The sequence below is a fragment of the Pongo pygmaeus genome, chromosome 18 (genome assembly GCF_028885625.2).
Source record: "Pongo pygmaeus isolate AG05252 chromosome 18, NHGRI_mPonPyg2-v2.0_pri, whole genome shotgun sequence".
Lineage (NCBI taxonomy): Eukaryota > Metazoa > Chordata > Mammalia > Primates > Hominidae > Pongo > Pongo pygmaeus.
The window spans coordinates 63760908-63782559 of NC_072391.2; the positions used below are offsets into that span (position 1 = coordinate 63760908).

The following is a 21652-nucleotide window of genomic DNA, read 5'->3' on the forward strand; positions in this document are numbered from 1 at the left end:
AAATTTCCCTCTAAACACTGCACTAGCTGCATCCTGCAAGTTTTTTGTTTTGTTTTTGTTTTTGTTTTGAGATGGAGTTTTGCTCTTGTTGCCCAGGCTGGAGTGCAGTGGCACGATCTTTGCTCACTGCAACCTCCGTCTCCCAGGTTCAAGTGATTCTGCTGCCTCAGGCTCCCAAGTAGCTGGGATTACAAGCACCCACCACCACGCCCGGGTAAACTTTTTGTATTTTTAGTAGAGACGGAGTTTCACCATCTTGGTCAGGCGGGTCTCAAACTCCTGACCTCAAGTGATCCACCCACTTTACCCTCCCAAAATGCTGGGATTACAGGCATGAGCCACTGCGCCAAGCCTGCGTCTCACAAGTTTTAGTGTGATGTCATTTTAACTTATCTCAAAGTATTTTCTAATTTCCTTTATGCTTTTGTCTTTGACTATTTATTAGTGTGCTGTTTAATTTCCATGTATTTGTGCATTTCACAAATTTCTTTTTATTAATTTCAGATTTTATTTTATTATAACCAGAAACATACTTTGTACAATTTCAATCATTTTAAAATCTATTGAGGCTTGTATTATGGCCTATCATATGGCCTATCCTTAAAAATGTTCCACATGTGCTTGAGAAGAATGCATATTCTGCTGTTGTTGGGTGAAGCATTCTATAGATGTCTGTTAGGTCTAGTTTGTGTATAATGCTGTTCTAATCTTATATTTCCTGATTGGTCTCTGCCTAGTTTCTCTATACCTTATTAAAAATGGAATATTGGAGTCCCCAACTATTATTGTTTTATTGTATTTTCCCTCAATTTATTAAACTTTGCTTCATGAATTTGGGGACTCTATTGTTAGGTGCATATATGTTTATAATTGTTATAACTTCCTGATGGATTAACTCTTTATCACTATAAAATGACCCTTTTATCTCTAGTAACTTTTTTTGTCTTAAAGTCTATTTTTTCTGATATTATGGCCACTGCAGCTTTCTTATTATTGCAATTTGCTTGGCATTTCTCTTTCCATCCTTTTACTTTCAACCTATTTGTGTCTTTGGTTCACAAATGAGACTCTTATAGACAGTATGTAGTTGGATTCTGTTTTTTACCCATTCTGACAACCTCTTCCTTTTGATGGGATTATTTAATCAATCATATTTAATGCTTTTCATACAGTTGGATTTACATCTGCCATTTTGTTTTTTGTCTTGTATATGTCTCATGTCTTTTTTGTTTCTCTTTTTCTCCTTTTTGCTTCAAGTGAATATTTTCTACTGTAATATTTTAATTTCTTTAATGATTTTTTCAGTATATTTGAGTTATGTCCTTAGTGGTTGCTCTAGGGCTTGCCATATACATCTGAACTCATCAGAATCTACTTAATATTTATACTAACTTCATTCCAATGAGAATTAAGTTACTCCAGTTACTCCTATATAACTCTATTCCCTCATCCCCCTTTTTGTGCTATTTTTCTTATATATCAGAGAACTTCTTATCCAGCTCCTTATGATTTACTGGGGAGACCAAGGCCCAGAGAGAGTCTGGCTTGGCTATGTACTGGCTGTCTAACCACAGATGAGTCACTTAAAATTCTTTGAGCTTCAGTGTCCTCACCTGTAAAATGGGGAGAATTGGATGAAATAGCTCCAAGAATGAAATGAGCTCTTATCACTTATCCTACACATAGCAGGAGCTCTGAAAACAGTGGCCTGTGTTTGACCTCAAAGAATTCCAGGAATTTTTATAACCCACTGTTCTTTAAAAGGCCATATATGCAAATCAACCCCCAAATGCAGAAGTAGCCAAGAAGCCACAAAGTGAGGCAGACAAATCTAATTTGTCAGTACAGAGTGATTTATTTGGGGAACTTAAGGATGGAAGTGTAGTCTTGGAGAGCAGCAAAACAGGTAGATCTCCACACTGTTGCTCCCCAGACCCAGGGCTTATATATCATAGGGAAAGGGTATACATGCTCTGTGCAAGACAATTAAAGGCAGCCCTCCAGAACAGGCAAGAATGCTACATGCGTCATAACCTATAATTTGTGCAATAACATCAAGGCTGACATGTTCTTACGCTAAAGACAGTAAATAAAGTGAGAATCAGGAGGTTTTCAGAGGACCAAGGCTAATCAGAAGTCAACATGGCGGATTAGCATCTGTATTAGTCCATTCTCACATTGCTATGAAGAAATACCTGAGGCTGGATAACTTATAAAGAAAAGAGGTTTAATTGACTCACGGTTCCACATGGCTGGGGAGGCCTCAAGAAACACACAATCGTGGCAGAAGGCACCTCTTCACAGGGCAGTAGGAGAGAGAATGAGTGCAAGCAGGGGAAATGCCAGACACTTATAAAACCATCAGATCTCATGAGACTCACTCATTATCACGAGAACAGCATGGGAGAAACTGCCCCCAAGGTTCAATTACCTCCACCTGGTCCTGCCCTTAACACATGGGGATTATAGGGATTACAATTAAAGGTGAGATTTGGATGGGGACACACAGCCAAACTATATCAGCATCCAAGATGGAGTCACTCTTGTCTCCACACCCCGCATTCTCACATCGGAGAGTCAGGAAGCATGCATGTCCAACCAAAGCCTTAGGGCGCTCCCTCACTCCAGTGCATGCCTCTCCTGGGGAGCGTCTTACAGTGAACTTCAGCAAAGGCTTGGCTCTCAAGAGTGAGATGACATACTGGCCCAGACACTAGGGCCTCCATCTCACTCCCTCCTGATGAAGGCTAGTAGGCTGCAAGAGCCACCAGCATGGGCCACACCTGCCCCAAGGGCATGTTTCTAGCCCCAGCTAAGGTCCCGAGTTTGTGCTTTACCACCTGTTCCTGACCTAGGTTGAGTGTGGTTGAGGCTTTTGGAGTCAGTGCTAGAAACATATGGGAAGGAGAAACGATCACAGCTGAGTGTCAAGCCTCTGATTGGTAGATGGCCAGGCCTTCACCTGGGAAAAAGCCCTCCTACAGCTACTCAGGCAGGTGGCCACCCACGCTCTCCTTGATTACCACCCAAGACAGAGGCCTTACTCTCCTGAGGCATCGCAAGGCCTCCCTGCCATTTCCCCATCTGGTCTCAAGACTGGAGCTACTCACTCAATACACGCATTAGGAAACTTTGGAGTGCCCAGCCCCATTGTTGAGTTTGAGGACACAGAGAGTGATCAAACACAAGCCCTGGAAACCAGACATGATCATATGTAACAAATGCAAAGCTGGGGTTTGAACATGGGCTCTGGGAGAACGTGCAAGGGGACCCCTCTCAGAACAGAGCCTAGTAAAGATCTGACCTTCCTGGTGCTTGCCGGTGACCCTGTGGTTCATTGAATGTCTGAAGCTGGCTCCCTACTGCTGTTCAGAGATCTGGCTGACAGCCTCAGGAAGGGTTTGCACTGAGAGCAGGAGAGGCACTGAGGGCAAGAGAGCAAGCACTGGACTTTGAAGCCAGATCTGGGTTCTAGCTTAGCTCTGCCGTGGAGTAACTGAGCGACCATGGGCCAGTCACTTCCCAGCGCTGAGTCTCAGTCCACCCATCTGTGAAAGGAGAAAGTTGCATCCTGAGTTGCAGGGCTGAGTTGGAGGGAATTCAGTGGCACTCCAAGACACTCACTAATGAGGAGCTGACTGTCCAAGTGAGGCAGTGGGTGCCCATGGCTGCCCCTAGCTGACTCTGACCCCTCCCCAGGACCCAGATCCCAAGGCCCCAGCATCTTTTCCGGTGGGAGGACTAAGTCACCCATCCCCAGGAGCTTCTTTCCGTAGGACTCTCAAGGATCCAGCTGTTAGTCCTGGAGGAGGTTACTGCCCTTGCTCCCACCACACCACATCCTCCCTGGAAGTCCCCTCCACCCTTCTGTGCCTTTGTCCCTCCTCGAATACCTCTCCCTGCCTTCCCTGAGCTAACTCATCCTCACCCTCCAAGATCACCTTGGCCTTACCTCTTCTGGGAAACTCTCTCATCTGATCCAACCCCCTGACGCATCTGGGTCAATTTCAGCCCACAGCCCCAGGCCTGCCTGAAGCCGGCAGAATCGTTCCTCATACTCTGTCCCCCTGTGCATCCCCCACCGCTTCCTAAGACATTGGTAAAATCATGTTGACCTTTCAACTTGTCCAGCTCTAAGCGTCTTGGATTCAAGCCTCAGCTCTACCACTAATTTGCTGGGTGACTTTGGGCAAGTCCACTGCCATCTCTGAGCTTCCCATTTCCTATCTGTGAGGTAGTTCAGCTTGTGGGCAGAGGCTTCAGAGGAGAGGAGGGACAGTCAGCCCTCACTACCAGAGGCTCCTGCAGGCAGCGGAGTGAGGTGCTGCTCTCCTTCTCCCTCCCAGAAGCAGCCAGGATAGAGTCCGTGGGCCTGAGCCCAGACCCTCCTCCATTTATTTAGGGAGCAACAGCTCACAGGGCAGCAGGGGCAGAGGAGGAAGGGGTGTGGCAGGCCTGGGCTCCAGCTCAGTGTCCTCTCTCTCTGTCCACAGTAGCACGATACAACCGCACCAGCTACTTCTACCCCACATTCTCAGAGAGCTCGGAGCACAGCCATCTGCTCGTGTCCCCCGTGCTGGTGGCGAGTGCTGTCATAGGTGTGGTCATCATCCTCTCCTGCATCACCATCATTGTGGGCAGCATCCGCAGGGACAGGCAGGCCCGGCTTCAGCGGCACCACCACCGCCACCGCCGCCACCACCACCACCACCATCACCACCGCCGGCGTCGACACCGAGAGTACGAGCACGGCTACGGTGAGCTGCTGCCCACCCTGGGGCCCTGGGACCTCATCTGATTGCAATTGCAACACAGGAGGCATCAAGGAGTTGGCAACTCTGCCCTGGGTGGAGCAGGGTGGTCAGGAAAGCATCCTAGAAGTCTTGGGCAGTCAGGAAGAGCTCACAGGTGCCCACCATAATGTTCTCAGTGACATGAGAGACCCAGGTGACTGCTAAGAGAGAAACTCAGAGTGAGGCTGAAGGTCAGAGGGAGAGTGTGTCACTGCTCCCCTGCCACTGTTGGTCCAGGCTGCACCAAGGGCTAGTCCAGCTGGCGTCTGGATGGATGGATGGATGGATGGATGGATGGATGAATGGATGGATGGAGAGATGAGTGGATGAATGAAGAGAGGAATGGATGGGTGAGAAGGGAGAAGGACTCGTAGGAAAATGGATGGGTGAGGGGTGAGGCGATGGATAGATGGAGGTTGAGTGGAAGAGTCAGTGGATAGGTGGAGAGATGGATGGGTGGAGGGTATGAATGGATAAATGGGTAGATGAAAGGATGGATGAATGAGAAAATGGAGGGATGGATAGATGGGTGGATTGAGTGTTATGCCTGAGTGGAGGGATGGAAGGGAGGGTTGAGTGGACAAATGGAAAGATAAATAGGTGGGCAGTTGCATGGGTTGATGGGGGTGAATATATGAATAAGTGAATGGGTGAATTTACAGAATGAATGATGAGTGAATAAAACTATCCCTGGTGAGAGTCAGCAGAGTGCAAATAGGACTGATCTGAGGGTCTCCCAGTTGTTGGGATCACCCTTAAACAGAGTTGGTGGCTAATTCTTGGGTGACAAGTCCCAAATTTGTGCATGTGGCCAGAATGCCTGAACTTTTTACAGAACGCAGCCACCTGACTGTGTCACTCCTGGAAGGGGCCAGCTGTCTAAGGCAGCAGGAAAAAATTCAATTGCATTCCATTCTCAGACGATTTTCAATGTCAGGAAAAAGCCAGACTCTTCCTTCCCAAATCACCATCCACAGGCCTTCAGGGGCCTCTGCCTAGGTCCAAGGCCACCCACCAGATAGGGAAAAGAAAAGCAGGACCTTGGAGGTGCTTAACAGCAGTAGGCACCCTTCACACTGCAGGGTGAAGTGATGCCAATCTCCTAGGAGCCAGAGCCACGGCCAGACCTGAGGCGTCTCCCCCTCCAAGGCAGGAAAAGCTTGGGGAAAAGAAAGATAGGAAACATTTTTAAAATAGATTGAATTTGATCTGATCAGCCCTGGCCTTTGGGGCCCCTCCTCCCCCTCCCAGACACACCCTGATTAGCCAGTTTTGGGGTATTTCCTGTCCTTTTTCAGAGTTAACTGGTTAAGGAGGGGACTGATGGGTAGCTGGAGTTGGTGAACAGGAGCCTGGTAGTAATGGCCAGTGAGTAAGGAGTGCTTGCTGGATGCCTGGTGCTGTCTGTGCACATAATCTCACTGCAAAATCCTCACCATAGTCCTAGTGAGATGATAAAAGTCCTACCTTTTATCATCATTCCAACTGACAGATCGAAAAGTTGAGGCTGTAGTGATTAAGTAACCAGGTGGGATCACTCAGCCAGCAAGTGGTGGATCCCAGACTTGAGCCTAGACAGCCTGACCTGGCACCCACAGGCTGCCCGCTGCACAGCACTGCCCGGGAAGGGAGCTGGAGGTGTCGGGGAGACGCCCCTGGGAGGCGCCCCATGGGCTCAAGGCAGTGTCCGGCAGACACGTACATGGCCACAGTGGGTGTCACTCAGACCTGGATGTCGCTCCCCTGGGAAAGCTGTTAGGAGAACCAGAAGAGCAGGAGGCTGAACCTTATGTAAGACACAGAGGGACATCCCGGGATAAGTCGGGACAAGTGGCCACAGTTGAGGAAAGACACAGCAGGCTAGTGGACTGTTCTCACTGTCCAGCAATGAGGATCAAAGAGAAAGTTCAGCATGGATAAAACAGATGTGGAAAGCTCAGCCCACCCAGTCTCCGCAAGTTTCCCAAGAAGCCAGGGACTCCCCAAGGAGACAAGCCAGGAGCACTCCCAGGCCAGGATGGGCCTGTCCCACCCCTGCATCACCAACCTGAGCCTGGAGAGTCCAGGGCTCCTGCCCAGAGCATGCCCGTCCCCTGCAAGAGAAACCCAGGACCCCAAGCCCTGGAGGGTGACGGGCAGACCCAGGATGGTCAGTCTGCCGCCTGCCCCTCCCACAGCCTGGCCCTTGCCCAGCTCCTCTCACTCCTCTCCAATCCCCTGTCCATGCTCCTTCCAGCCTCTGCCCTTTGCCTGGGCTCTTCCCTCTGCCCTGACTGCCATTCCCTGGGCTTCTCCAACCGAAAAAAGCCTTCCAGGCCCCACTCAAAAGCTGCCTCCTTATGGGAGCTTGTCTGGCCTCTCCTCGCGCCTACCAGGCAGAGCTGGATGGGTGTCCCCCTCCTCTGTACCTCCTCGGCATTGCACCCATGCCTCCCTCAGTGTCTCAGTCATGGGGTGATTGTGCTGCATCCATGAGAGCAGGGCCTGCAGGTGACTCGCCCCTACACAGGCTCGGGCCTGGAGGAAGCGCTCCATGGGCAAGGTAGGAGCCACCGTATTTTATCCTTAAGGCAAAAGATGTAGTTGCCCCCTTTAAAGACTAGGAAACTAGTCAGGTGCGGTGGCTCATGCCTGTAATCCTAGCACTTTGGGAGGCTGAGGCGGACAGATCATCTGAGGTCAGGAGTTCAAGACCAGCCTGGCCAACATGGCAAAACCTTGTCTCTACTAAAAATACAAAAATTAGCCGGGCATGGTGGCACATGCTTCTCATCCCAGCTACTCAGGAGGCTGAGGTACAAGAATTGCTTGAACCTGGGAGGCATAGGTTACAGTGAGCTGAGATTATGCCACTGCACTCCAGCCTGGGTGGCAGAACAAGACTCTGTCTCAAAAAATAAAAAATAAATAAAGAATAGGAAACTGGGCTGGGTGCCATGGCTCACACCTGTAATTTCAACACTTTGGGAGGCCGAGGTGGGAGGATCGCTTCAGACCAGGAGTTTGAGACCAGCCTGGGCAACACAGCAAGACCCCATCTCCACAAAAAAAATGTAAAAATTATCCAGGTGTGGTGGCACATGCCTGTAGTCCCATCTACTCAGGAGGCTGAGTCAGGAGGGTCCCTTGAGCCCAGGTCAAGGCTTCAGTGAGCTATGATCTCACCACTGCATGCCAGCCTGGGTGACAGCAGAGAGAGACCCTGTCTCTAAAAAATTAAGAAAAAAATTAAGACTGGGAAACTGAGGCACAAAGAAGCAACTTGTTCAATGACTTATCTTGGAGCGCACGCTAGGGGCCCACAGTAGTTCCCAAGCTGAGAGGGCTGAGGGATTGGCCTTGGCGCAGAGGAAAGAGATGGGCCTAGGGGCAGGCCAGCCCCTCTGTAGCCTGTGGTGGCCTTGGAACTGGTGCCAATGAATGAGGCCTCGGCTCTGTCCCTGGGGTGGGTGGGATGACTGAGGTCACAGCTCTGCCAAGCGGGGTCAGGCCTTGGCTTCCCCACTGCAGCCTGTGGTGATGGTGACCCCTGTGGGGTTCCGGCCTCCCTGCCCCACTTCTGCTCTCGGCTCCAGCTTTGACACCTCCTGGGGCCTTGGCAGGGAGCCCAGAGGTGCTGTTGCCCCATACCTTCCCCCGGCCTTCTAGAGGATGCACAGGGGCTGCTGGGAGCCTTGGGAGGGTGTCAGGGAAGAGGGAAACGCACTGTGAGCAGCTGTGGGAGAACATGAAAGCAGCACCGCCAGGCGCAGTGCCTCACACCTGTAATCCCAGCACTTTGGGAGGCCAAGATGGGAGGATAGCTTGAGCTCAGGGGTTTCAGGCTGCAGTGAGCTGCGGTCACACCACTGAACTCCAGCCTGAGCAATAGAGCAAGACCTGTCTCTAAAAAAATAAAAAAATAATAATAAATAATAAATAAAAAAAGAGGGAGGGGCAGTGCACCAGCGAACCCCAACCTTTGGCACTGGGCCCCTTCCACCTGTCATACACGCTCACAGCCCCCCAGCTCTGGGGACTGAAGCCCTCCTGGCTCTCTCCCACACCTCTGGCTTTGGATTCCTCTCCTCTGTCCCTTTATAGGTCAAGGTCCCTCAGACCCCACGCCTTGGTCCTGGTCCTCTCTCTACACCCACTCCCTGCTCTATCTCATACACCATCCATCATCCTCCCTTACCTAGCTCCAGCCCTCAGGTCAGCTCCAGAACTGCGTGCCCAGAAGTCCCCTGGACATCACCCTGTGAAGCCCCACAGGCACCTCAGGCTCCAGGTGTCCACAGAGGCCTGATTTCCTACTTCCTATGTGCATCCTCAGGAAAGCTGCCAAAACTCTCTTTGCCTCAGGCGAGTCGTCTATAAAACTGGTACAAGAGGATCCACCTCAAACAGTTATTGTGAGGACTAAATTAGCACAGCACCTGGCTAACGGGTAAATACATGCTCAATAAATGTGAGCTATTTTCATCATCTCTTTCTCCAAGAAAACCTGCTCCCAGGCCACTGCACTAATGTCAGCTGTCCCTGTCTGCCAGCCACCAGCCTGGCGCCTCCAAGGCATTCTCCACAAGGCAACCAAAGTGACAGGACTGTGACCACTTCCCAATGGCTCCCCATCACCCTCAGGACAGAGTTGGCCTTCTGCCTGCCCACAGAGCCTTTCTGTAGTCTAGCCGGACACAGAGAGGAGCCACAAATGTTTGAGAATGAGATGGGGGTGGGGGAGGAAGAAGAAAGAGGGAGGGAGGGAGAGAGGGAGGGAGGGAGGGAGGGAGGGAGGGAGGGAGGGAGGGAGGGAGGAAGGAAGGGAGGGAGGGAGGGAGGGGAAATAGAGAAGAAAGAGAGAAGGAAAGAAGAAAGAGAAGAGAAGGAAGAAGAGAGAGAAAAAAGGAAAGAAAGGAAAAAGAAAAAGAAAGAAAAAATAAAGGAAAGAAAGAGAAAGAGAGAAGAAAGAAAGGAGAGAGAAGGAAAGAAAGAAAAAGAAAATTCTGTAATTCTGTTCCATCTCGAGCTTTAAGAGAGATCTGGTGGCTGACTGTCTCCTGTCACTTCTGCAGGTTTAGAGCAAGTGACTTCACTCTTGGTCTCTTCATCTGGTGGAAGGGGTAACCACTGCTCTCCTCCCCCAGTGGGGTGTGAGGTAGATGAGATCATAGAGATTGAGCACAGTAGGTGCTCATGAGTGCCAGTTCCTCTTCCTCCCTCTCCCAGAGCCTGTCAAGGGGCAGTGAACTTGGAGTGATGTTAAATAATGAACCAAGGTATTGGGGTAAAGAGGAAGTTTCACCTTATGTGAAGTGGGAAGCAGGGGTTCCGGAGTCCTGGACTCTTTGGGTCTGTGCTGACAGGGAAGTCAGGAGATAAGGGAAAAGAAGGGATTTGGGAAGTTCAAATGGGAGTGGAGGGTGCGGGTTTCTTTCCAGCTGTCTCTCAGGAGCTCTGCCCAGCTCCTGGATGTCTCAGGTTTGGGGTCTGAGCACCTTAGGGCAGCCTCAGTTTTCCCAAGATGTTCCCCTCTGGGAAGTCCAAGAAAAAGCAGCCCAAGAAGAAAGGGTAGATAGCAGTTTGCTTCAGCCCTAACAGCTCTCAGTGCTGCCCACCCAGTCATTCCTCTCAGGTCCAGGAAGCAGCCCTGACTTTCCCCAGGGATCCCTGTGTGACAGGCACACCTACTGCCCTGCAGGTGGAACCCTCCCTGAACCCAAAAACCCTTCCCTGGCAATGCTGGCTGGTAGGGGGAAGGGTACCTGGCACCCGAGCCCAGCAGCCCTGGTTCAACTTCCAGCCTCACCTTGTTGCTGTGTGCTGTTGTCTTTTCTTAGTTTCTTCCCTAAGTTCTTCCAAAAATTCTCTCAGCTGGTGTCCTGAACAGGAGAAACAAATCGCATTTCAGCTCCTTTTTTTTACACCATATGTTATTGACTTCATTTCTCCTAGTAGAAAAGTAATGTGTGTTCATTATAGAAAACCTTAAAAATATAGACAATATAAGAAAAGAAATATAAAAAAAGAAATAGGCCAGGCGCGGTGGCTCACGCCTGTAATCCCAGCACTTTGGGAGGCCGAGGCGAATGGATCACGAGGTCAGGATCGAGGCCATCCTGGCTAACACGGTGAAACCCCATTTCTACTAAAAATACAAAAAATGAGCCGTACGTGGTGGCGGGTGCCTGTAGTCCCAGCTGCTCGGGAGGCTGAGGCAGGAGAATGGCGTGGACCCGGGAGGCGGAGCTTGCAGTGAGCCGAGATCGTGCCACTGCACTCCAGCCTGGGCGACAGTAAGAGATTCCGTCTCAAAAAAAAAAAAAAGAAAAGAAAAGAAAAAAAGAAAAAGAAATAAGAGTCATGATCCTCTGTCATCTGGACAGGGCCACCATCAACATTTTTGGAATATTTTCTTCTGAGAGCTTTCTTGGTGTCTGTATATAACCCTGGAATTGGAATTGTACCTGCAGATAGAGTTGCATATCCAGATTCTTCCACTCACTATTATATGAAGAGTGGGAAAAAGAGTTTAGGGGAGTGGGAAGAGCAGTCTTTGGGGTTATACAGAGTGCATAAATTCCAACTCCATGCTTCACCACGTATGTGACCCTGAGTATCAGCTTCCTTGTCTGTAGAATGGGGATGGCAACAGCGCCACTCACAGCAGAGAAAGGTTATAGCTCCGCCCCTGATGCCAAGCCCCGCCCCCAGAGGGGAGGAGGCACCTGGGAGCCCTGGACTGAGGAGACCTCGTGTCTCAGCCACCTTTGCAGCTCCCACTGTTCCCATCCAGGACCAGACCTGTCAGAAACTGGGCTGTAGAGAGCTTAGCAAGGAGGAGCCAAGACACCCAGCTGGCCTCTGGCCCAACCACTCACTGTGTGTTGTCCTCCAGCAAGTCACCGGGCCTCCCAGAACCTCAGCTGTGGAATGAGAGGATTGTGCTCCAGCAGCATTTCCTAAGCAGTGTTACTAGGTCTAAGAAAGGAAGATTCTGAGGTCGAATGCTGGACAGGCACAGTTAAATGTGTTTCTTAGCTGCAGGACTTTTCAGAGCCTTTGATGTACTGGTGCATGGTAAAAAACATGGAGGAGAATGCAGTGTGGGGAGCTGCCAGACTCATCATACATGCCCCTTTTTTTCCCCAAGATACCTAAAGGGAATTGAGTGTGATTGGGGTGGGGGAGCGCTGATCCCAGAGTTCTCTGCAGTCCTCGTTCCTTGCTACTCTCCACCCCATTTTCCATGTCCAGCCCAACTCCACAGCTCAAAGCTCCCTGTTCACACCACACTCTTCTTTCTTATCTCCCTCCTTGGAAGGCTAGTCAGTTCCCTCCTCCCGGCCTTCCCCTCTTCCCCTGGTTAAATCCTAGACAAGACTCAGCTGTAGCAGCCCCTCCTCCAGGAAGCCCTCCCTGACTTCCAGACTGGTCAGGCCTGCCTTTACTCCCACAGTCCCAGTAGGACCTCTACCAAAGCTCATGACACAGTGCCTAGTGCCGGGTTATCCCCAAGGCAGGCTGCCACCACCTTGGGAGCTGGCCAGGACAGGGCCAGCTCTGCTTCTTGTCTGTATCCCCATGCCCAACACGACAATGGCACCCACATTCTGGAGCTGTCATTGATGGATGAAGGCAGCTGCACTTGGTGAGGAGAGAAGTGGTCAGGTGGGGCATCAGAGCCTCCATGGCCCCAGGTAGAACTACAGACCCATGAGGACCGTCCCTGGATCCTGGTCTGAGGTCCAGGCCGGTGGTCTGTTCCCTGCAGTGTCAGATGGGCACGCATACAGCCGCTCAAGCCACAGGATGCGCTATGCCTGCAGCTCCTCAGAGGACTGGCCCCCACCCTTGGACATCAGCTCTGACGGGGACGTGGATGCCACAGTGCTCAGGGAGCTGTACCCAGATTCTCCACCAGGGTAAGGAGGCCTCGTGGGGAAGGGGGCATCAGAGGATGGGGCCTTGGACACAAAGACCCCCCAACTCCATCATGGGAAAGAGTGGCACCTCTCCACGTCGTATAAATGCAGAAAGCATCTGCTCAGTGGGCATGGCCACCTCCTCCCCACTCCTGACCAAGTAGGTCCCACTGAGGCAGTGTGACTTAGCAGATGTCACCTGGAAGTGCTAGGAAAGGAAGAGACAAGCCCAGTTCCTCAGGCTGCTGAGCAGGTGTGCCAGGAATGCCCTTGCAGTTTCAGGGGAGGTTCCATGGCAGCTGTTCTGAATTCCCTGGGGAGCTGCTCCTCCAGGTGTCTCCCTCAGGGTGCGGGGGAAGGCCAGTGGAGTATTTGGCTATTTCAGTGGCCGAGGGATCAACTTCCCCATAGGGAAAAAGAAATGCATTGTGTTTCTATAAATAACACCAGGGACTGGGGGGTAAAGCGGGGACAAGCCCATATGCTGACATCTGATGGCCCCAGGTGCACTCGCTCTGGAAATTCTTTCTTGTATGATCATGAGCAAGTTACTTAATCCCACTGTGCCTGCTTCTCCGTTGTTGAAATGTCCATGTAATAATACCTGCCCCAGCCGGGCGCGGGGGCTCACGCCTGTAATCCCAGCACTTTGGGAGGCTGAGGTGGGGGGATCACGAGGTCAGGAGATCGAGACCATCCTGGCTAACACGGTGAAACCCCATCTCTACTAAAAATACAGAAAATTCGCCGGGCGTGGTGGCGGGCGCCTGTAGTCCCAGCTACTTGGGAGGCTGAGGCAGGAGGATCGCTTGAACCTGGGAGGCGGAGGTTGTAGTGAGCTGAGATCGCACCACTGCACTCCAGCCTTGGCGACAGAGCGAGACTTTGTCTCAAAAAAAATAAAATAAAATAAATAATAATAATAATATCTGCCCCACAGGATACTCATGAAAATGACACAGAAGTGCCAGTAAAATGCTCAGCAAGGCACTGGCTCTTCCCACCAGTGGTGTCGTTACTATTTCGGGGCCACAGGTGGTAACTATCATGCTGAGGAGGACAAGGGGAGGGGATCGGGGAGGATGGGCTGACACGGGAAATCAGCCTTTGTCAAGGGTGTGTGGTGCTTGGGTTGGGAGGCACTAGGACCTTCAGAGATACAGAGGAGGGTGTGACCAGCAGAGGGCACAGATGAGCAAAGGCCCAGAGGCAGGCGAGCACGCATGTGCCACGCTACAGAGGGCACAGTGGGGTTTGACCTCCTCTCCCCTTCCCCTGCCCTGGCTTTCCAGTCATACCCACCTGGGTTTGAGACCATCCTGGACGCCGCCCAGGTTGATGCTCTCAGGCATGTCACTGTGGCTTTCAGGGGCTCCATTTCTTTGTTTATGAAATAAGGACAAATAACCCTGATTCCTGGGTTTTCCTGGGAAGGAAGATACTGTGGGTATCTGGGGATGTGGCTCAGGGTTAGACCCGAGCCCTTGGTTCCTGAGGCCATAGCCTGAGGACACAGGCACCTCTCCCATCCCCAGCTGCCTCTGCTCGGTGCAGTTCATCTAAAGGACAGGAACAGGTGGGGCTGCTTCTGATGGAGGTGGAGGTGCACAGATGCCCTGGGGGTGCCTGGGAGCTGACTTCTTCCTGAGTCAGAGCAGAGGGTTGGGTTGGCCTCAGGCACGAGGGGGCGCCCCAGCTGCAGGCCTCCATTGTGGTCAGGCACCCCCAAGGCAGGTTGGGTCCAGTGCCTGGACAGGGCTGGGCAGGCATGAGGCAGGGGTGGGGAGCGGTGGGGAAGGTGGGGGCACGACTATGAAGACAGGGCTGATTCCCCCTCCAAACACACACACACATACATGCACACACGAACACACACACGCACACACCTGCCGAGACCTCCCAGGCAACAAGGGTCTGGCTGAGCCTGGGGTCTCTGTGGCCTCACCTGCAGCCACTGAGGCAGAGACTGGCCTTAGGGATCAAGATGGGTTCCTCTCAGAGAAGTGGGGGGTCATGGAGCCGGAAGGAGGGAGTTATGCCCGCAGCTCGTGGGGACCCCAGAGACAGTGGCAGTGGGAAGAGAAAGGGACAGGTGGAGCTTGTGGCCAGGAGGACCTGTGCCTGTGATCATGCCCACAGGAGTGGCTGTGTCCAAACTGCCCTCAGGGCCCTCAGGCAGCCCCCTCCCCGTGGGGAGCTCTTCTCTGGAGGGCCTTTGTTCCTCTCCTGCCAGCCCCCCTCAGGCAGGTCACCCATCAGTACTCGAAGAGGGAAAGGGGTCAGGGCCTCCACCGTTCCCTGCTAGGAGACCCCTCCAGCCCTGGATGAATGGCCCGTGTCCTCCTCCTTGCCCTTCCACCTTCACCCCTGCCCCAGGGGCTCAAGCAGGGGTGGTGCTGCCAGTCCTTTCCGGGGCAATGGGTGCTCTTTTGCTCTGCATCTGTGGGTTCAGAGGGGCCCAGGGGACTCTTTCCTAAACTGAGAAGGGGAACTTTGGAGTGGCTGGAGACCAAGGTGTCTGGTAGCCTGAGGTTGGTCCTACCCAGCCTCTGCACGCCCAGTGCACTGCGGGGAGATGCTCCCTAGACAGTGGCCACTGCTGTTGCGAGGCTTGCGAGCCACTGCAGACCCAGGCAGCTCAGTGCTCATGCGTTGAGCTCACACCGCACATGAGGGCTGAGTCACGTCCCGAATCCAGGTCCCAGGGTTCTGAAGTCCCCCTCTGGAGGTGAAGGGAAGTAGCAGGGTTTCATTGGAGCCAGAGTGGGCAAGGCCCACCCTGGTCCACAGCCAGGACAGCTTGTCACTGCAGATAGACCCCCAGGCCTTTGGGAGAGACCCAGCCCTAAGGCCTAGGTGGGGCACTGAGGGAGCCTCTTCTCTCGTAGCTACGAGGAGTGTGTGGGGCCAGGGGCCACTCAGCTGTATGTCCCCACGGACGCACCGCCACCCTACTCGCTGACTGATTCCTGCCCCACGCTGGACGGCACCTCCGACTCAGGCAGCGGCCACAGCCCTGGCCGACACCAGCAGGAGCAGAGGACTCCGGCCCAAGGTGGCCTCCACACGGTCTCCATGGACACCCTTCCCCCCTATGAGGCTGTGTGTGGGGCCGGCCCCCCATCAGGCCTGCTGCCACTGCCGGGCCCAGGCCCAGGGCCAAGGGGCTCCCAGGGCTCACCCACCCCAATCCGGGCCCCAGCCTCTGGCCCAGAGAGGATTGTGTGAGGGACCCAGCCAGCCGGGTCCTGCTGGTCCCTACGGGCTGAACCACATTCTTTAGGCACACAAAGGCGTGCACACACACAAACACACACACACAGAGATGCACACGTGACTCATACACACACATAGACCAAACTTGTATACACGCAGACATACCCCATGTACACACACAGATCTAGACGTGCTCCACATGTGTGTGAACATGCGCACATACAGGCCTACCACAAACACAAAACCCATCTGCAAACGTTTCACGGAACGTGGAGCTGTCCTGGCCTCCCGTCCCTCCTCCCGGCCTGTTAATTGTGCCTCTGTAGAGAGCGCTGCGGGGAGAGAGGCGAAGTAGGAAGTGGGACTTTCTCTTCCCTCTCCCGGGCCCGTTTGCCCCTACCCTCGCTCAGCAAGCTGCACCCAAATTCTATTCTGCCTCTGGAAACTGCTGGACCATCCAAGGTCAGCTGCCTGCCCTGACCCCTACCCCAGGGTCAGCTTGTCCTCCTGGGAGGCGGGACAGGCCCCAGTGAGGTTCCATTGTGCGCTGTGCCTATCTCTCGATTCCAGGGCCGATGAGCCACAACATCACCACCCTGCCACTTACAAGGTGGGGGACCCGGGTCTGGGGTCTCAGGCGCAACCTGGAGGCCCTCACAGCCCACTAGGCCCCCTCCCGACCCCAGTACCCTCAGTCAGGTGGTGCTAGTAGAGCTGTCTCTGATGCTGCAGGCCCCAGGTAGATGGGCAGGGCCCTCCGTGGGTGTGCAGCGGCGGTTCCCTCATCAGTCCAGCCACTGCCCAGGACTAAGGGTCTTCAAGGAAGATGAGGCCATTGCCCTTCTCCAGGTGGCTTTACCGCAGTGCTGCCTGGGCACCTCTCTGAGGCAGAGAAGGGGCCCCTCCCTCAGTCCCTGCCTGGCCGACCACTGTGGCCTGCACACGAATGGGTCAGAGCCAGACCCTGGAGCTGGTGCTGTCCTTCTAGGTGGCCGCTCATAGCTGGGGATGGTGAGTGGCTGTGTTCTGGCCTTGCCCACATGGGTGTTTGCACAGACAAAATGAAGGGGATATCCTCCCCATAAATACCACCTTGCCACCACAAGAAGACCAGAAGGCTACTCGGCCTTGCTGTCACAGAAGGGGATTTGTAGGGTCAGCCTGGCTGCAGAAAGGCTGGCTCAGATCTTGACCGAGAAACCCCAGCAATTTCCATCAAAGACCACGCAGGTAACGGGGGTGATTCCTGAGGACCCAGCCCACCGAGGGTGGCAGCCAAGCGTCTTTGAGGAGTGTCCCTGCTAGCATCGCCAGCTGCCATCACTCTGCCTCCCTCCCACCTCTTGTCCCCCATGGTTAAAAAACAGCACCCTATCCTGCCTCCCCACATTTCCATTCCTCCAATGAAGGGCTAAGACGATTTAGTAATCTCTTTCTTAAGCAGAGGAGTGGCAAGGATGGCGATCTTGAATTTTATTTTCTGTAGAGATAGCATTTCTTCTGGTGCGGAGCTGAAAGGAATCCACCCAGAAGTTCTGTAGCATCCTCCGTGCAGCCTCCTGGAGCCCCAGACTCCATCTGGGGGAGGGACTTGTTTACAAGGAGTTCTGACCACCTTAGTGGTGTACTGTTTTCTAGGCAAAAAATATCTGTCTGTTGTACTGTATAGCCTTTAAAATGCACTCCAGGAATGAGACTTTTTTAAGAAACACATCCTGCTTCTGCAACTCCAGAGAGTGCTGGGGAGAAAAAAGGGATAAAAATTCCTACCTGCTCATCAGGGTTTGAAAGATGGAGCTGAATAGCTTTTCTTGTTCCTGGACTAGGCAATGAATAAGCAACAATGTATCTTTTCTGTGTTCAAAATAAATACATCATATCAATAAAATGTAGCAAGAAGTAACACTTTGAGAGAGTGCATAAGGGTTCTTTTCTTTTCTTTTCTTTTTTTCTTCAGACAGGGTCTCACTCAGTCGCCTAGGCTGCAGTGCAATGGTATGAACATAGCTCACTGTAGCCTTGAACTCCTGGGCTCAAGTGATCCTCCCACCTCAGCCTCCTAAGCAGCTGGGACTACAGGCATGCACCACCATACCCAGCTAATTTTTGATTTTTAACTTTTGTAAAGACAGGGTCTCACTATGTTGCCCAGGCTAGTTCAACCTCCTGGTCTCAAGCGATCCTCTCGCCTCAGCCTCCCGAGTAGGGTTTATACCTTCTGAAACTTGTAAGGAAAGGAAACACTAAATAGCAACAGAATGAAAATACACCTCCCGCTAGCAATCCCTACCCATTCATTACCTCTCAAGATTAAGCACCACTGAAGCCTTGTCATTTTCCTGTTGATGTGGATATTTGGGTAGTCAGTGCCTTACAGGAGTTGCTTTTTTGTTTTAAACCTCACTGAAACTTGGCATCATTTCTCTGAGACATGGCTAGTGTAACGTCATGAGGATGGGCCATCAACTTCAGGACCTGACTCTAGGAACTTCAGAGACTACACGTTTTACTCTAACAGGAGTTGGCTTGTAGCACCCTGATGGTTTGTACTACTAGGAAAGAAAGGAAAATGGCAATGAAACGGAAATGAGCTGTTGTCTCGCCCTCTGCAGGAATTCCCCTCTTCCTTTCCATGCCCTCCACAACACCATGGCTTGGGCTATTGATCTCTTAGTGGACAGAGCCTGGGCCCCTTCCTCTGTCACATTTCCCTCCCACCAGAACGCCAATAGAGCCCACTGACATAGTCCTAGATGCCCCCAAGTGCCTTGAAAGTTGGGTGCAATCCAAAATTCAAATAGTCCATTAATATAGTCCTAGACCCCCAAGTGCCTTGCAAGTGGGGTGCAATCCTGAAGGAGGGTGCAGCGGGGGGAAAGACCGTGAGACAGGCTCATCCTTCTGGTTCTCCAGCCCATGTCCCTGCTGGACAAGCCAAGGCTGGCTCTGCCGCGCCCATCACCCCCACCCTGAGCCCACACTGCCACCTGCCGGCTCACTGCTGCCACTGCTCAAAGTGAACAAGTCAGGCCCTGAAGAATGAGGAAGCCCCTCCTCTCACCTTGAAACACACTACCCACCGACACTCATAATTGCAGACAAAACCCGTCATTTTAATCCTGGGCTTTTCTTCCACTCTTGAGATGTTCTATGAGGTTTAACCCATTCAAGTATTCCATTTTTGGGGCTCACTCCCGCCCCGCCAGCATCTCTCTCTGGACAGAGCCTGACACTTATGTCCCCCTCTCTGTATGCAAAATAATCACCCCTTTGTTCTGAACACCACTAGGCATGGCTCTGGTGCCAGCTCAGTGCTCTGGGGCTCCACCTCCTGGGAATGAATGCAGAAACTTCCACGGTGATGGTGTCCAGCTATGTGCTGCCCCCAACCTAAACCACCCCACACCGACACCCAGCTCCCACCACAAAGACTTAGGATCCCACAGGCCTTTGGGACTGTCACACTCTTGGCTTTTCCTGCTCCTCCATCCACGACATGCCCTATGCTGTGGTGTGTCACATATGGCACCACATTCAAGGTCCTTTGCACATTCCTAAGGAGATGCCGCTTGTCTGTGCCGGGGCCAAGGAGAACACCCCAGGTACCTGGGCTCATTAGAGGCCCAAGGAGATGGGAGGTGAAGCTGCATCACAGGACGGTGGAGACAGGGGCCCCAGGGCCAGACCCTGGGATGAGGATGTGGGTGCAAGGGCTTGGTTAGGGAGGTGATCCCAGGAGTACCAGATGGAGTGAGGCAGGAAACAAGGAAGGCAAGGAAGCCAGTGAGGGGGTCGCCAAGCAGGTCACCACTGCAGGCAACTGAGCGCAGTCCCACTGGTGACTCTGAGAGACAGAGTAGAACGCACCTCAAAGTGATGCCCGCCCTCAGGTGGGGGAGATGGGTTGTTTGTACCCTGATGCTCAGCAGACATTTTTGGAGGCTGCCCTTTGGAGAATGTTCATTCCTGCCCCTTGTGGAGGCCAAACGGGCTCCTCTGGCCAGAAAAAGTCTTCAGGGGAGTCACCATGCTGGCGATGACGCCATCGTGATAGTCCACAAGAGCCATCATTGGGTCCCCGTGTATGGGCGTGGCGAGGTCCCAGGTCTCTGCAAAGGGCTCCAGCAGCTGCTGCCACACACAAGCAACAGACATCGCCCAGAAGAGGGCAGAAGGAGGGTTGATACAGAGTAAGGCTGTTCACAGCCACCACGAGGAACATCCATTGTCACACTGGCCAAGTCCACATGCACATACACACACTGGGGCCCCTCCCACCAAGTTCCTAGAGACACCCCTGGCACACACTCACATGTAGCATCCCTCAGCTCCACCTCCTGTGGTTTCATGGACATTTGCTCAGACAGCTTTGGTGCACTCACACTAGTGCCCTTCTCACTTAGAGCTTGTGCATGTACACACTTGGTGTTGCATACTCCAGTGCCACTGACACTCCGACTCAGCTGTTCCTATCCATGCCCATCTGCATGTCCAAACAGGCGTTCGGCATGAGCGGTGGACAGACAGTAAGCTTCATCATCTGAGGAAGTGAATCTTCCCTCCTGGTCTCTGCTTTGCTTCACCCCACATTGCACGTCCTCAGGGCCAGAGGAACTCTCTGGAGCCCAGGACTGGTTGCCTAGATCAGGCCGGATATCTCTGGGCTTGGCAGCTGGGCAGATATTTACCCCCCGGGGTGGCAGCCCAGTTGTGCCAGCCCAACATATCTCCAAGAAATCCAAGGTTGCAGGTCCTCAGGCCCTGCCATCCCCACCTCAGCCATGCCACCACTGACCATCTCACCAGCATGACTCCTGGGGGCCTGGGACTGCCTGTCTCTCTTCCACTGCCAGTGGCTGCCTGGTCCACAGCCCACAAGGCTGGCACCACCTGAACTGTGTGGTGGAGCAGAAGGGAATCCCTTGAAAAGGACCCTCCACTCCCTGCCACTCTGAGCCTCATTATCCAACTGCAAGTGTCAGAAACCCAACTTGAATCTTCATAAGCAAGGAAGAATACTTACTGAATTGTCCAAGTCGGGCATGGCTGGATCCAGAAAGTCCGGGAACATGGGCAGGTATGTCATCTCTCTCTGGACTCTGCTGTCCACCACAGTGCCTTCATTCTCCCATCAGAACAAAAGTATGGAAGCCCCAAGTCTACTTTGGTTGGTTCACAATCCAAAACAAAGAGATCCTCTCTCTCCCAGAGAGCAAATACCAAGTCTCAGAGAAAACTGGCCCAGACATGTCCTCATCCCTGACTCTCTGAATGGCTGTGGCTGGGATTAGGGTCTCTGTTGTTTGTTTGTTTGTTGTTTGTTTGTTTTTGAGTCAAAGTCTCACCCTGTCGCCCACACTGGAGTGCAGTGGTACGATCTCGGCTCACTGCAACCTCCATCTCCCAGGTTCAAGCGATTATCCTGCCTCAGCCTCCTGAGTAGCTGGGATTACGGGCACATGTCACTGTGCCCAGCTAAATTTTTGTATTTTTTAGTAGAGACGGGGGGTCTCACCATGTTGGCCAGGCTGGTCTTGAACTCCTGACCTCAGGTGATCTGCCTGCTTTGGCCACCCAAAGTGCTGGGATTACAGGCGTGAGCCACCGCGCCCAGCCGGGATTAGGGCCTCTGGCTGACTGAGCCTGGGTCATGCCAAAGCAGCCCCTGCACATCTCCCATGCCTCCATCTTCCCTCCTGGCCTGCCACTCTGTGGAGGGTGAGGAGAAGGAGCCACATT

At 52.7% G+C, this 21652-nt stretch overlaps 2 protein-coding genes and 1 long non-coding RNA gene across 6 annotated transcripts in view; 1 reads left to right on the forward strand and 2 right to left on the reverse strand.

Moving 5' to 3' along the window:
* The window catches only part of BEAN1 (brain expressed associated with NEDD4 1), a 72265-nt gene that overhangs the window by 42060 nt on the left and 8553 nt on the right, over positions 1 to 21652 (forward strand). For 2 of the 4 annotated variants that reach the window (XM_054454623.2, XM_063655249.1), the window contains 3 exons: positions 4494 to 4757; positions 12547 to 12697; positions 15586 to 17824. In XM_054454623.2, coding sequence (XP_054310598.1) covers positions 4494 to 4757; positions 12547 to 12697; positions 15586 to 15925 — 755 coding nt within the window. In that variant the 3' untranslated portion in view covers positions 15926 to 17824. Of the gene's footprint in view, positions 1 to 4493; positions 4758 to 12546; positions 12698 to 15585; positions 17825 to 17870; positions 17909 to 21652 lie in introns of those variants that run through there. The other 2 variants (XM_054454627.2, XM_063655248.1) reach the window with 2 other exon arrangements.
* Positions 4688 to 11378, reverse strand: LOC129015920 (uncharacterized). Its single transcript, XR_008494687.1, has 3 exons — positions 11240 to 11378; positions 10582 to 10654; positions 4688 to 4954 (listed from the first exon to the last, which is right to left on the reverse strand). It is a non-coding gene; the product is annotated as an uncharacterized LOC129015920 (long non-coding RNA).
* Positions 19467 to 20135, reverse strand: LOC129015919 (uncharacterized). Its single transcript, XM_054454629.2, is given in 3 exon segments — positions 19467 to 19624; positions 19627 to 19916; positions 19919 to 20135. Coding segments are annotated over 3 exon segments (603 nt in total). The 3' UTR covers positions 19467 to 19528.